This window comes from Haemorhous mexicanus, chromosome 5 (assembly GCF_027477595.1).
Source record: "Haemorhous mexicanus isolate bHaeMex1 chromosome 5, bHaeMex1.pri, whole genome shotgun sequence".
Taxonomy (NCBI): Eukaryota; Metazoa; Chordata; class Aves; order Passeriformes; family Fringillidae; genus Haemorhous; species Haemorhous mexicanus.
This window is the reverse complement of record NC_082345.1, coordinates 28,960,675-28,975,163: the sequence shown is the minus strand read 5'-3', so window position 1 is coordinate 28,975,163 and position 14,489 is coordinate 28,960,675. Positions and strand designations below refer to the sequence as shown.

Genomic DNA, 14,489 nt, shown 5'->3' with positions numbered 1-14,489 from the left:
AAAGAAAAAAAAGGGGGGGCGAGATACAATGTTGCTGCTGGCATAATAAAGCAGTAAACTGAAAACTGGTGCGGTTAAATGAGGCACAAAAAGGCAGCACATTAACAATACACAGGACACAACGTCTCTTATGAGAGCAGGATTCTACAGAAGTGCCCTTCTCTATGAATTCAAACAAATGATTTTCAGACAGATAAAACCCTCTTATCTTTAAGTGGGTATCTTCCCTTTCAGAGCAGTGAAGACCATGTTTCTCACGCACCAAAATAGCGTGCGAAAAAACACGTAGAAAGCAGTTTTTAACCCAAAAGGAAAATTTGGCTCAGCATAATCACCTTAAAAGAATTAACTACGCAAGTTTTGCAAAACTCAGGGTGATTCCTACCAGATACGATTTAACCATTATGTTTCGTACTTACTTGACGAGCAAGGTCCTCTCAACTACAATACACCCAAAACACATCACTTCTTACGCATAATTAGGAATTTACAGCTCCTTAGTGATGTTGTGGTGGCTCTTAAAAGAGCCTTTGGGTTTTTTCGATGGTCTGAAACTTCCGTCTACCAACAGCTTACGCGCGCTCTCCGCGGATGCGGCGGGCCAGCTGGATGTCCTTGGGCATGATGGTGACGCGCTTGGCGTGGATGGCGCAGAGGTTGGTGTCCTCGAAGAGCCCCACCAGGTAGGCCTCGCTGGCCTCCTGCAGCGCCATGACGGCCGAGCTCTGGAAGCGCAGGTCGGTCTTGAAGTCCTGCGCGATCTCGCGCACCAGGCGCTGGAAGGGCAGCTTGCGGATCAGCAGCTCCGTGGACTTCTGGTAGCGCCGGATCTCGCGCAGCGCCACCGTGCCGGGCCGGTAGCGGTGCGGCTTCTTGACACCGCCCGTGGCCGGCGCGCTCTTGCGGGCAGCCTTGGTGGCCAGCTGCTTGCGGGGCGCCTTGCCGCCCGTCGACTTCCGCGCCGTCTGCTTCGTACGCGCCATGGCCACAGAGGATCCCGAACTGCACAGAGAGGGGACACTAAGCGGGAGCAGCCACAGGGGCCGCTATTTATGGGCACCAGCGCGCTGTGATTGGCCAGCGCGCAGAGACGGGCTGCCATTGGACAAGGGCAGAGTTTGAAAATCCCGCGCGGTGGATGAGGGGGGTGAAAGGGGGAGGGGGGTGAAAGGGGGGGAAGCAGACATCACCGCCGCTCTCCCGCCGGTCCCCCGCTTCCCCCCCCCCCCCCCCCCACTCCCTGCCCTCCTCCCTCCCTGGGAGCAGCCGCGCTCCCTTTTCTCTTATCCCTCAGCTCCGCCCTGCCGAGCGGCACTGGCGGCGGGCCCGGAGCGCTCGCACAGCTCCAGCCCGCAGCAGACGAGGAGTTTTTACTCTGTCCCTGCGCAGTTTTCTCGCGGTCTCTGCCCGGGACAACCAGGATTTAACCCCCTTGTAAAAGGCGTTTACCAAAATACAGCCTTCCCTGCCCATCCCGAGCTATCTGAGGTTCGTTAAAGCGCTCATTTTCGCTTTTCTTTATTTTTTTAAATTTTTTTTTAAATTTCGCTCGAGTCTCTTATATTTCCTTGTAATTTCTTATTGTGTTGTCACGTACGGATTTCTTAATCCTGTCCTGCCGCGTTTCCACTACGCCGTGGTGTACATTATTAATGTTTCCGGTATTAATAAAGTATACAATTTCCTTGTGAAATCTCTAGGATTAATAAAGAAATGCTGTTCTCTATACCTTAATGCACCTGCTGTGCCTGTCGCTATAGGTTTCATTAAACATCGTCTTTAAATCATTACAGACTAATCCCTAGTTTCCCGGGTAAACAAGCCACTTTGGCTTGCGGCCAAGTCCCTCCAGAATGACATCTCATATTAAAGGAGACAACAAACTGTCTTTGGGAATAAAAACTCAGAAATTAAGAAAGAAACGTTTAATGGCTTTGCAACTCTTTAGGCGCTTAACATGCTTTTTATAGACCTGCTGGGCCAACTGACAGAACAGAACAGACAAGACGACCCAAATCTTTCCAGATACCTAAACAGGATAAACATTTTCCCCTCCTCTTCCGACAGCTTGTTCTAACCCAGGGACTAAAACAGTACCAGGTACAAGCACCACTCACCGAAAAAAACCTGTGATCGACTCTTTTACTGAATATATGGGTGGCTCTTAAAAGAGCCTTTGGGTTGAGAGTGACGGTCCGAGGCGCCCTACTTGGAGCTGGTGTACTTGGTGACAGCCTTGGTGCCCTCGGACACGGCGTGCTTGGCCAGCTCGCCGGGCAGCAGCAGGCGCACGGCCGTCTGGATCTCCCGCGACGTGATGGTGGAGCGCTTGTTGTAGTGCGCCAGGCGCGAGGCCTCGCCCGCGATGCGCTCGAAGATGTCGTTGACGAAGGAGTTCATGATGCCCATGGCCTTGGACGAGATGCCCGTGTCGGGGTGCACCTGCTTCAGCACCTTGTACACGTAGATGGAGTAGCTCTCTTTCCTAGTCTTTCTACGCTTCTTGTCACCTTTCTTTTGAGTCTTGGTGACGGCTTTCTTGGAGCCCTTCTTGGGAGCGGGAGCGGATTTGGCTGGTTCCGGCATTTTACGGGTCTGTCTACACCTGGCTACCGCAGGAACGACGTAGGTACAAAAGCGGCGCCGCCCGTATTTATAGGGACGGTATGCAAATGAGATGACTCAACACTGTCCTTGTCCATTGGACAGCTCGGGTCCGTGACGACAAATACGTTGCATCTTCCATTGGTCCACTTTCTCATCTGCATTCCCATTGGTTAAATTTACAATCCCTTTCTCCACCAATCAGAAGTCCAAGCGACCCTCAGAAGGAAGGTATAAAAAGGCAGCGTTTAAGCTCCCCGCACACTTATACCTTTTCGCGGCTCTTTTTGCCTGCTTTCGCGCAGCTTTTCCTTGTACTTGGCTCTTTATTTTTTTACCCTTCTTCGTGAGCCATGTCCGGGCGCGGGAAGCAGGGCGGCAAGGCGCGCGCCAAGGCCAAGTCGCGCTCGTCGCGGGCCGGGCTGCAGTTCCCCGTGGGCCGCGTGCACCGGCTGCTGCGCAAGGGCAACTACGCGGAGCGCGTGGGCGCCGGCGCGCCGGTGTACCTGGCGGCCGTGCTGGAGTACCTGACGGCCGAGATCCTGGAGCTGGCGGGCAACGCGGCCCGCGACAACAAGAAGACGCGCATCATCCCCCGCCACCTGCAGCTGGCCATCCGCAACGACGAGGAGCTCAACAAGCTGCTGGGCAAGGTGACGATCGCGCAGGGCGGCGTGCTGCCCAACATCCAGGCCGTGCTGCTGCCCAAGAAGACCGACAGCCACAAGGCGAAAGCCAAGTAAATCTCATCTGACAAACAACCCAAAGGCTCTTTTCAGAGCCACCCACATTTTCCTAGAAAGAGCAGGAACGCTTGATCCTAGGAATACATGCTGTGTTTATATACCTGGAAACTGGAGATCTTTAGGGGTGGCGTCTAAAATTTGTCTTTGGGCTCTGCCTTGGTGTTCTGTAGCTTCCTTCCTTTTTTCTTTATCCTAGAAGTTGCTTATGTAAGTGTGCGTCAGTTTCCCTTTTTAAAAAAAAAAATCAATAAAAGGTAGCGGTTGCCACCGATGAAATCGGTCACCGCTGTATGATTTGAGAAGAGCTGTGGACCCCGCAAGGCTGAGCTCGCTGCCTCCCTGCCGGTGGGTTCCGTGGGGGTGCAGCGCCGCTCCCCCCGGGGCAGGAAGGGCGGGGCGGGCCCGGGGCGGCCGCGGCCAATGCGGCCGGAGCGCGGGGCTTTCAAACCGCGGGGAGCGGGGCCCTCCTCTGCCCTGCCCCGGGCTGGAAGGGCGGCTCCAGCGCCTCCTGCGTAGTGGTTGCTGCCGTTTTCTGCTTCCTGTGCTTCTCTTTTCTCTTATTTGCAACTTAAAGCCTTCAGGCTTTAAAATAACCCTAAGTGCTTCCCTGGGGCGCAGTCCAGGAGGGTTTCCAAAAGGTGGCATCAGGTATTCTGAACTAAGAATTCATTATTTTGATAGGTGATGGTGACAGCTGCAGAATTGGCTCGAGTGCCAGTTCGTGTAGCAGCCCTATGGAAAGTCACATATGTGTGGGAAGGGAGTCATGATGTACTAGTCTGGACCTGAACCGATGTTTTAATTCTTACTCCTTCACCCTGGCAGCATGAGTGGTGTTTTAAAGTGCTCTAGGCATTTTCCTGCAAGTTTCCTTTACTTAAAAATTATGTTCTCCTGGATTCTGCTACCTCTGCTTTGCTGAACTCTTCGGTACCACTTTTTTGGATTTGGTAGCCTTAGCTGTCTTTTTTGGGGCCCTTGGTTGCTGCGGCTTGCCGGGCCTGCCTGGCTGGGGGAGCCCCTGGCACCCCGAGAGGGAGGGCACGGCCTTGGCGATGTGAAAGCTGTGGTCTTTGAAGCCGCCAGCCTCTGCATCCCTTTTCTCGGGGTGCCAGGGGCTTGTAAATCCCGGTATCAGGCGAGGGATCGGGATTCGCAGGGAGGAGCTTCTGCGCCATTGGTGCCGGAGGTGGCCGCGCTGCTGGGGGACGGCGGCAGCTCCTCTCTCCTCTGAACAGGTCAATTTTGGGCGGTTTGCCTTTGCTTGGCTTTTTTATTTTTAATTTTGTTCCCACTGTGAAGAACACGGCGTTCCCTCCTTTGTTAGAATAGGTGTAGATAAATGACGCTTCCGCTTGTTTTTCGTTCACTAATGTTTTCTGCTGAAAACTGTCCGAGGGGAAGGCAGGAATGCAGCGCCGGGAGCCCCCGAAGGAGGCTGCCCAGGGGCTGGGGAGGGGGTTTTCTTTGTTCCTTAAATCGTCCCTTGAGGATTAAGGCGAGGAAAAGTCTGCTTTTCTTTTTCTCTTTTTTTTCCTTTTTTTTTTTTTTTTTTTTTTTTTTTTCCCCGGTGTTGTGCTTAAGGAGGCGGAGGAGTGAGTCACTGGGGCGTTGTGTTAATGGAAAATGTTTTTCAACCAGCGGGAGATAACGTGGGAGTGCCCGGCTGAAATCTTGCTTGGAAACAAGATAAGAATCGTGGGTCTGTTTCTAAGGGGTATCTGATTCTTAAACAATTTTCAAAGGTTGACTTCTTTCCCTTTTTTTTTTGTTGTTGTTTTGGTTTTGGTTTGGTTTGGTTTTTATTTGTGGTTTTTTTTTTTTTTTTCTTTTGTGGGTTTTTCCATGTTTGTTATTTTGAATTTTCTTTTTCTTTCCCAAAGTAGGCAGAGGACTTCTTTTCCTCCTCGTTTTTTAAATCATCTCTGTTCTGCTGGAAGAAATTGCATTAGATATTAATCATCTACCATTCAGAGCTGGACTTTGACATAGCAGTAACTGCAGGACTTAATAGGTAACCATTCTGAAATATGAGGCTAGATTTGGGTTTAAAACCCTTCAGGATTTTTTTTCCGCTTGTTTCATAATCTCAATTTTGCTCTTTTTTGCATATTTGGGGGAAAAAAGCTTCCATTGGTGTATATTTAATAGAGAAGGAAGAGATTATGTGGGCCTAGAGAAGGGAATTGGTTTGTACAAGGTTCTGATTGGGCCATTTGAAAATCCTGAAAGAGAGGCCTCCTGGGTTTCATTTTTGCCCTTGAACACAGGGTGTGAGGAGGGAGCATTTCTTTTCAAGAGCAATGTTCATATTTCCTTCTCAGGCACTTCAGTATTTATGTTCTGCTTCGCTTGGAAATTGCATGTTTTGGTTTTCTTGGGTTTATTTCTTACTTCCCACTCCCCGCCCCCCTCGCTGATGTTTTAAAAATCACTTGAAAAACACGTATTTTAACAGCTTTCAAATAAGATCTGGGTAGATTGTAATCTGGTGTGAAGTGTTTGTTTTGTTTTTTCGATCATGTTCCTCGGTAGAAACTTGTTAAGCTCAGTACTGTAATTCATTAAGTTCGCAGTTTCATTCTCTGCCTTTCTAGCCATGTTTCCTCCTTGAGACAGCTCACGTAATGAGCTGAGTTTCCTTACACAGAGATTAAAAAAAAAATTGTTGCGTTCTCCATGCCATTGACAGCATTTTCGTGATGGGTTTAAGTATCTTTTTGTTAGTGCAGGAGATTTGATGAGTTCTGTGTGCTAACTCCTCTTTTTCTTCAGCTAAATTATGCTTGGAATGTTTTCATACAATTGCTGCATATCCGTGTTTCTCTTGACCAGTCATTCACAACTAATGTAGAAAGGCAACATGTTCTTCTGCCTCGGGTAACTGCTTGTTATAAATGCAAACGTTTTCTGTCTGCATACTACAGTCAAATGAAAGGCCATTTCAATATATAAAAGGCTTTTATATCTTGAAATAGAAGATAGAAATGTATTATATGACCTCTTTGAGTATGGGACAAATGGGGGTTAAAAGTGGTGGTTTTTTTGAAAGCTCAATATTTTATTTAATTGCAGATGTGGAATTTCCCTTCCCAAAGATAGTTTCATCTACCCAGCCAACCTAAATTCCCAAACAAGAGGAAGGCTTTAGATTTAAGAACAGTGCATCACAGATGCTTTTGATCATGAAATAAACATTTAATATCATACACCCCTAATTTACTTTTAAACTTTAGGTCCACACAAAATATATCCTAATGCTAAAGTACTAAGGAAAGTACTAACCATAACATAGGCAGGGCAATCTCTCTGATGGCTTGCTCCCAAGAAAATGTTACTTGTAGTTATCCAATAACTTCTTGTTTTTCCATAGAGTAGGGAGAAATAATGTGCAAGACAATATTAAAAAACCAACAAAAAAACCCCAGCCCCAAAATGAAACTAAGCTCAGTTGCAGAAACATTCAGAAGGATGCTGAGAATCAAATTTTAAAAAAGTGATGTTATAAAAGAACATTTACTATTAGGCTTTGTCTTAGTAACTACAGAGTGCCAGAAAAAGTCCTTGGATATTAATTTCCTTCCAAAAATCTTATTCATGCTGTTTTGGTTTTGTTTTTTAGTTGGGTTCTGAGTTTTTTGTTTGGGTTTTTTTAGTCTGTTTTATAAAAAGACTGTCTATGCTTGATTTTTGTCTAGTGACCTGATTGAGGACAGGATAGAAATACTGTTCCAACTCCCTTGGTAGTAAGCAGTCTTCCAAAGTCTTAGAGGAAGATCTGATTGTAATTTTGTTTGTTTGTTTCACGAGGATTTACTTCAGGCTAGAAATTTTATCGAGAATGTAGGCAAGATAGAGTGTTTACCTAGACCAAACGTGAGTGGAATTAATTAATTACCTGACACCAATGCTATCCCCACGATGCTCCAGGCTCTTCCTTGTAAAACTTAAATGAACATTTGCATCACATAGTCTATGCAACGGTCAAGCTTGTATAATTATTTTGTTAAATTGCTCTCAAATTCCTTCACTCAAATTTTTGGTTTTTTTAGTATCTTTCTGCAATACCAAAATAAAATACAGTTGGAGCATCTTGCAAATCTGGTGTTAATCTATGTAAATAATTTGAATAGTACCATTAGTAATTTACTTTTCCTAAACACTTAAGCCCAGACCTGCTTAGACACCAAAAGTACCTTTTAAAGAATAAGTTACTGTTTATTTCTCTAAAACACATAGTACAAGATCGGTCTAGACTTTGGTAACCATGTAAGAAATTGATTTTTCTCCATCCACACGGTTTTGGAGGCATTGATGCTGACGCTGAGGACGTTTGTGTGGAAGTGGGAGCCAAGCGCAGCTCCCACAGCTGCAGACACGCAGCGGCAGCGGCAAACTGCGTCTGTTCGCAGGGCACAGAAATGCTCTGGCTCTGTCTGCCAGGAAAAGCGGATTGCCGTGAGCCCGACGCTTGTGTGCCTTTCCCTTTGCCTCCGTGACATCGCTGCCCTTCCCGTGGCACGGCTGAGGGAAGGCGAGGCTCCATCGCTCCGGAGCGCTCCCCGGGGCCGGATCGCGGCTTGGCCCGGCTCGGCTCGGCGGGGAGCGGGGGCCGCAGGCACCACCCGCCTGGGCTGCAGCAATTTCCAACCAATCCTGCCCGAGAATTTCCTCCCTCCCTCCCTCCTCCTCCTCCTCCTCCCTCCTCCCCCATCCCTTCCCCTCCATTCCCTGTGCTTGCCTTGCCTGCCGCCGCTTCCCGTCCTCCCCCCACCGCGGCCCCGAGCCATTTTCCTTGAATTTCCCTAATCCGCAGTCGGTGGCGATGAATCCGCTGGAGGACAACGCGATGAGTGACGAGCACCTCGCCCTGCCTGCTGGTAAAACCAGCCTGTGTTCTGAATGCTTCTGGTGTTCCTTTTGCCAACCTGTACTTTGCGCTTTTTCACTGCCGTTTATTTAAACCGTGGCTGCTGCCCGGGCTAAGGGGAAAAAACCCCAACAACCAAACAAAAACAAACAAAGGAAACCCTAAGGCACCCACCACGAAACCAAACCAACCCAAGGAGCAGTTGGGATGTTCCAGCTTGCCCTGTTAGAGAATATTTTGGTTCTGCAGGCTTCAAAGCTAAGAGAGTAATGGGCCATCCTACATGAAACAATACTTCTATCGGGAGCCCCTGATCATTGCATCCTTCCCCTCCCCTCGCCCATTCTGTCCTAGACAACTCAATCCATGCTGCAGGTACAGAAACAGCCCTGCCATAACAACAGGGCCGATGCAAACAAACCTTTTTTCCTCTCCAGGAGGCACCTCTGTGTATCACATCTTGCAGAGGTTGATTGTTTCAGGCCTCTGCACTCTGCATACAATTGGTACTTCTTTTCTCTTTTCAAATAGAAAACAAGCCTTCTTCCTGTAGAAGCTACAGGTTTTTCCTGTCATGAGATTTCTCTATGGCCTTCACAAGTATTTTCTGAGAGAATCATGAGAATACCAGCACAAACCAGGGTGCTAGCAACTTGAAGCCCAGGAAAAAAACCACCAAAAAGCAGTAGTTAAGCACTCGAATAGGAGCCTTTTTTTGGGTAAGTTTTTTGTTTGTTAGTTTGATTTTATGTTTTGGCCAGGAGGAAAGGGTAGAATCAGTTTTTTGTTTGGGACTGGTGTTTTTTGGGGAGGGGATTTGCTTTTGGCTTTGGTTTTTTTACCTTATGGAAAAACCAAACTTGATCCTAAGGAGATGTATGTAATTAAATGGATCAGTTTATGAGCTATTTATCACCAGTGTTAGGGCTGGTGCAAGCATCTGTGTAATCCAGAATTGATTTCTGTGAGGAGAGGGATGGCACCAATTTCTTCTTTCCACACATCATCTTTCTCTCTTCTCTCTGATTTGAAAAAGGCTTTTAGAGTAAGGATCTATTTACTTTTTAAAACTGCCTAGGAAATTTAGACAGCATTTCTGATATTAGTAACCCTTTGATTGCATCTAATTTTATGATTAGATTAGACTTCACTAAGTTTGATAGACTTAACAATTGACCTCATAGGTAGAAAAGATTAGCAGGAACATCTTCAGTCAGTAGTGGTCATTGTTCTGAAGGTGTCCGAGTATGTTTAGTAGAAAAGCCATTTTAAGCATTAAATCAGCTCTATCGCTTTTCTCAGAAATTTCTTTACCTCTTGCAATAGTTTATTTATTTAGAGGCCAGAAATGTGCACACTGTGCTGGGTGGAGCTGTTGCACACAATGCTACAATGGTACAGAGATACAAAATCCAGTTTTGTTCTCTTTTCCTTTTCTGATGATTCTAGACATTCAAGTGACTTTCATTGTAGTGCTTCTGGGCATAGAACACGTTTGATTTATTTGTGGTTTTCAAATGTGGGAATTTTTTTTTTTTTATTAGGTGAAGTAAAGGTGGAAAATGGTGGTGAGACAGTTCTGAAGAGTGAGTTAGAAATCAGGCACAAGGGGAGGACAGGCAGTGAAATTGGAAACTATCGCTGAAAAAAAGTAAATAAATGAAAATTCTGAAGTCTATTGTTATTTAATGACACCCAAACCACAAAGAGAGCCCAAGATATTAAGGCTATGCAGGTCATGGCAAGTTCCCTGTTGCAGAACAGAAAAATAAAGATTTATTTTGTTAATCACCAAAAGGATGGTTGGATTTGCCGTTTGATCACCCAGACCATTATGATCCAGAAGTCCAAGTCTATATCTATAGGCAGTGAAGTTCCCATTAGTTTCTAATCCCCAGTGTGTGTGAGGACTGCTGATTGCCAAAGGACCTTGTAGCCACAAGGAGTTCATACAGAAAGGAATGAGCAGTGGATAGTGTTAACAAGATCAACATTTAATTACTGTTCTTACATAGAAAAATGAACAAGAGTGAAAAATGTTATTGCCTAGTAATATGTAAGCACCATAGGTAAAACCCACATATATTATTTAAATGTAACTTTGAATGCTCTGTCAGAGGTGGACTCCACTGTGCTACCACGATCCATGCTGGTGTCCAGCTCCCACCTGGAGGAGTGCAGCTCCAGGTGTATTGGCTCTGGCCTTGGGCACACACCTGCAGGTAACTGTGTTAGCCTGATGCACAGCCAGGAGGAAATCCTGCTGTGCCCTGGACAGGCAGACCCAGGGGCACTCAGTCCCTGACCCAAGTTTATCAGATTAGCCCAGGCAAACGAGAAGGAAGATTAGGATGGAGCTGACCAAACTTCGGAGGGTCTGGCAGTAATTTAGGCACACACTGAGGTGTGAAAGGTGTGATTCTCCTTTGTTGTGTGGGGATAACCGCTGGGGGCTGTGCAGGGATTGACAGCTTGGAGTCTCCACGTCAGAAGGGTGCACAAAGCTTTAATTTTGCTTGTGCTGCAACTTTCAAAAATATTTTCTTTTCCTCTCAGGGGAATTAGACAAGTTCTGTAATATCTAGTCGTGTTGATCATCACTCTTGGCAAAAATCCATCTCCATTTCTAGCTGGGCTTGTACGTTTCATATGATAGTGCTCTGGGATGCTCATCTCCCTAGGAAGATGATGCAAAAAAAGATTATTCCTTTCCCTCACAAATGTTTCATCTAAATAAAGTAGCACTATCATAAGGTTTTCCTTTAGGAGATGAACCAAATCTGTATCTCTGATTTTCAGTATTTCCATCAGGATACTTTTATAGCTGATTTAAAACCATACCACAGAGACTTTGTAAGTTAATATTAATTCTCCTAAGGACATGTGCTGGCTGATCCACTGAGAGATCAGTAACTCCTTCAGTTCGCTAACAGCTTTCCTGAAAAGAAAAGCAGATCATTAAAGAGAAAACAAATTTGAAAAACACATTTTTTTTCAACAGCCTCCTCAAGTGGATGGTTGTCTTTTGGGATGGACAGGAGGGTTGGGAGGAAAGTCAGGATGAGAGATTGAAAGCAGATGCAGAGGGGAAGAGAAGTGCTAAATCGCTGACACTCCTAGAGTGAGCAAAGAAGTGGAGTCACTCTCTCAGTCATTCCTGCCATCCCCACCTGTTCCCTCCAGCGTGCCCTGACTGCCTGCCCACATCATGGGACACGGCTCAGGCTCTTCCAAATAATGCTGCCTGATCAGGAAGAGCTTTTGCCCATGCTCTTCTCCTATTGTCCTGATTAACAGGAAAAGATAGTTGGATAGATAGATAGATAGATAGATAGATAGATAGATAGATAGATAGATAGATAGATAGATAGATAGACAGATAAAAATTCGTAGTGTATATATTCAGCTATTGTTTCTGAGTAAAAAAATAATCCATGCAGATGAACCACCAGGAGTGAGGGATGAACACTGGCCATTAAATGTGAGACTGGCCATAGAGTGAAAGATGTCATACAGGAAATGAAGTGTTATTTCAGAAATCAGTGAATTCAGATTGCTTAGAACTCCTTTTTTCTTTTTCATAACATTGAAATGTTTGAGTTCCTGTAAACAGGTTGTTTGCTCCTCCATTCGGTTTAATTTTGTCTATCTTCAGAAGTGTCCTAATACTTCAATAATATACACACTGTTACCTTATCCCCACAGGTGCTGGTAAGAAGTTTAGAAAAGTAACACACAAATAAAGCATGCTAAAATAAAACCAAGAAAATTAGGCTACATGGTGTGGAAAAGATAAATTTGGGTAAGCATTACATGGACAACCTTGAAATATAGAATAATTCCTCAAATAACCCAAGCACACTGTAATGCATGAATCTGTTCTATGTACTTGTATATTGCTGTCATATCTACAAGGATTCTATGTAAAATTTGCCATAATAAAAATTTACTCTAAATAATCTGTGGGTTTTATTCCTTTGAAACTAAGGTATTGCTTAGGAACAAATTACACTGATACCCATTGTAGTTCTTCATCTGAGTTTGTCTTAAGAATACTTGGAAAGTGATGGACCCTGGATAATGATAAAAACTTAATTATTTAAGGTGGTCTAATAGAGAGAAGACCAAGAAAATATGACTTGAAAGTAAGCAAAGGCTAAATTTGATGGGAAAAAATATTAACTGCACAATAAGCACCACACAAAGAGATCTAAGGAACTAAAAAGCATCAATAAATGGATCCTAAAAGAGATTGCAACTTTTTGACAAAATGCCAACTAACACTGGGCAAGGAAGGTGAACTGTGCATTTTGCAAGGCAGAATAACTATACTCATTAAACCACATAAATAAAATTAAATTCTTTAATTGAATAATTTGCAAGAATATCAGCACCTATACATTTGAAATGAAATTAAAGAAAAGCTACATAGAAGATGTACCAAAAAAAAAAACCTGATAAAAAACAAAATGTGCCACATGAAAAGGAAAGTAATTCTTACAGGAGTCCTGAAGAGACCAAAATAGGTCATCTGAATATGAGAGAAAGGCACACTCACCACTGCCAATGAGAAGGTATGTGATATCAAATACTGAGAGAAGAATATGTGTTATAGTCATGCAGAAGTTTTACTGAGTTCTCTGTTGTGTTCTATCTATGTTGTAACCCATAAATGCAGTGACAGCAGGGGAAAAACTGCATATAAATGTCTGGGTTTTTTTTCCTTGAGTAAGTGTAATGATAAACACTGTGCAAAGACAGTGATTCTAAATGTGTTGGGTTTGGCTGGGTTGGAGTTAATTTTCTTCACAGCATGGGGCTAGGTTTAGAATTTGTGCTGAGCACCAGGTTGATAATGTAGTGATGTTTCTGTTGCTGCTGAGCAGGGCTCACACACAGCCAAGGCCTTTTCAGCTTTTTGTGCTGCACAAAGGGTGAGGAAGTTGGGGATGCCTGGGAGATTGTAACAAGACACAGACAGGACAGGTGACCCCAACAGACCAAAGGGATATTACAGACCTTATCACTTGATGCTCAGACTATAAAGCTATGGGGAGGAAGGAGGAAGGGCAAGGCATTTCAAGTGATGGCATTTATCTTCCCAAATAAGCATTACAGTGATCAGGCCTTGCTCTCCCAGAGATGGCTGAACACCTGCCTGCCTGTGGGAAGTGGTCAGTTAATTCTTTGCTTTAAATTGTTTTTCTTGTGTGTGAGGGCAGCTTTTGCTTTCCCTATTAAACTGTCAACCTATGAGTTTTCTTGCTTTTACCCTTTTGATTCTCTTCCCCCGTCCCACGGGTGGAGGAATGAGCAAGTGCCTGCATGGTTCTTGGTTGCTTCCACAACAAATGGAAGAGTTCCATCTGTCCTACAAGCATCATCACTGTTAATATGCAAAGATAAATATGTATTTCCTATACCTGTAGAACAAATAATTTTATAAAAGGTATAAATTGATGTAAACACTGGCTGGCTATCTGCAAATGAAAGTACGTATCAGGGTGGTGGCCAAGCACAACCTGTATTAAATACCATACAAACAAAAGGCCTACAGAGAGAGAAAAGTCCCCATTGTCATCTCCCCTGAGAAAGAGAACTTTTGAGAAAAGGTGGTGAAAAAGGAAGGACAAAACAAACAGAACAGTGATGGCTCAAATGTAAAAATGTGCAAAATTACCAAACAAAACCTTTTCACATTCCAGAAGCATTGTATAGTAATAGGCATCTATTGGAAATAGGGAAAAGAGGAGGAGGATCAAACAAATTGGGAAATACTGAGCAGCAAAAAATCCCCAAACCTGTGCACTGCAGACAGGTAAAATTAACCAGAGGATAACTCCTGCCAAGAAAGATGGTATATAGCCACTGTATGGGATAGCATATATTTGACAATCTTTCCAGAACTAAGGAAAAATACCTCATATATATTCATAGTAAATTTAAATAATAACTCAGAAAAAATAAAAGTAGGTGTGTGCATGCAAAGCTTGAAGCCTTTCAGGAGTCGCTGCAGAGGAATGGACTTATGGAGCCAACAGACAACCCAGCACAAAATAACACTTCTGCACCACTTTTTGTATTCAAAAAGTAATAAATTGTGAAGAAAGAAGTTACAAAAGTAATGCTTTATTACGTTTCGATAAAGAATAGGACCAATACAATTATCCAACATTTACAAAATCTTTAAAAGCACAGACATAATGCAGATTTTTTCATGGGTACATCAGTAAGAGACACAAATCAGTTCCTTCATTAGCTCCTCACTC

At 44.5% G+C, this 14,489-nt stretch overlaps 2 protein-coding genes across 2 annotated transcripts; one reads left to right on the top strand and one right to left on the bottom strand.

Moving 5' to 3' along the window:
* Positions 1 to 2,128: 2,128 nt before the first annotated feature.
* On the bottom strand, positions 2,129 to 2,639 carry LOC132327451 (histone H2B 8). Its single transcript, XM_059846647.1, has one exon. It carries the CDS (start codon positions 2,584 to 2,586, stop codon positions 2,206 to 2,208), a length of 381 nt encoding a protein of 126 aa, XP_059702630.1. The 5' UTR covers positions 2,587 to 2,639; the 3' UTR covers positions 2,129 to 2,205.
* Positions 2,640 to 2,857: 218 nt separating this feature from the next.
* Positions 2,858 to 3,642, top strand: LOC132327445 (histone H2A-IV). The gene has a single exon (XM_059846642.1). The coding sequence runs from the start codon at positions 2,958 to 2,960 to the stop codon at positions 3,345 to 3,347; it is 390 nt and encodes a 129-aa protein (XP_059702625.1). The 5' UTR covers positions 2,858 to 2,957; the 3' UTR covers positions 3,348 to 3,642.
* The last annotated feature ends 10,847 nt before the right edge of the window (positions 3,643 to 14,489 follow it).

Bases quoted from the DNA above. Each gene is read 5' to 3' on its own strand.
- LOC132327451 (XM_059846647.1), bottom strand. From the start codon at position 2,586: ATGCCGGAACCAGCCAAATCCGCTCCCGCTCCCAAGAAGGGCTCCAAG.
- LOC132327445 (XM_059846642.1), top strand. From the start codon at position 2,958: ATGTCCGGGCGCGGGAAGCAGGGCGGCAAGGCGCGCGCCAAGGCCAAG.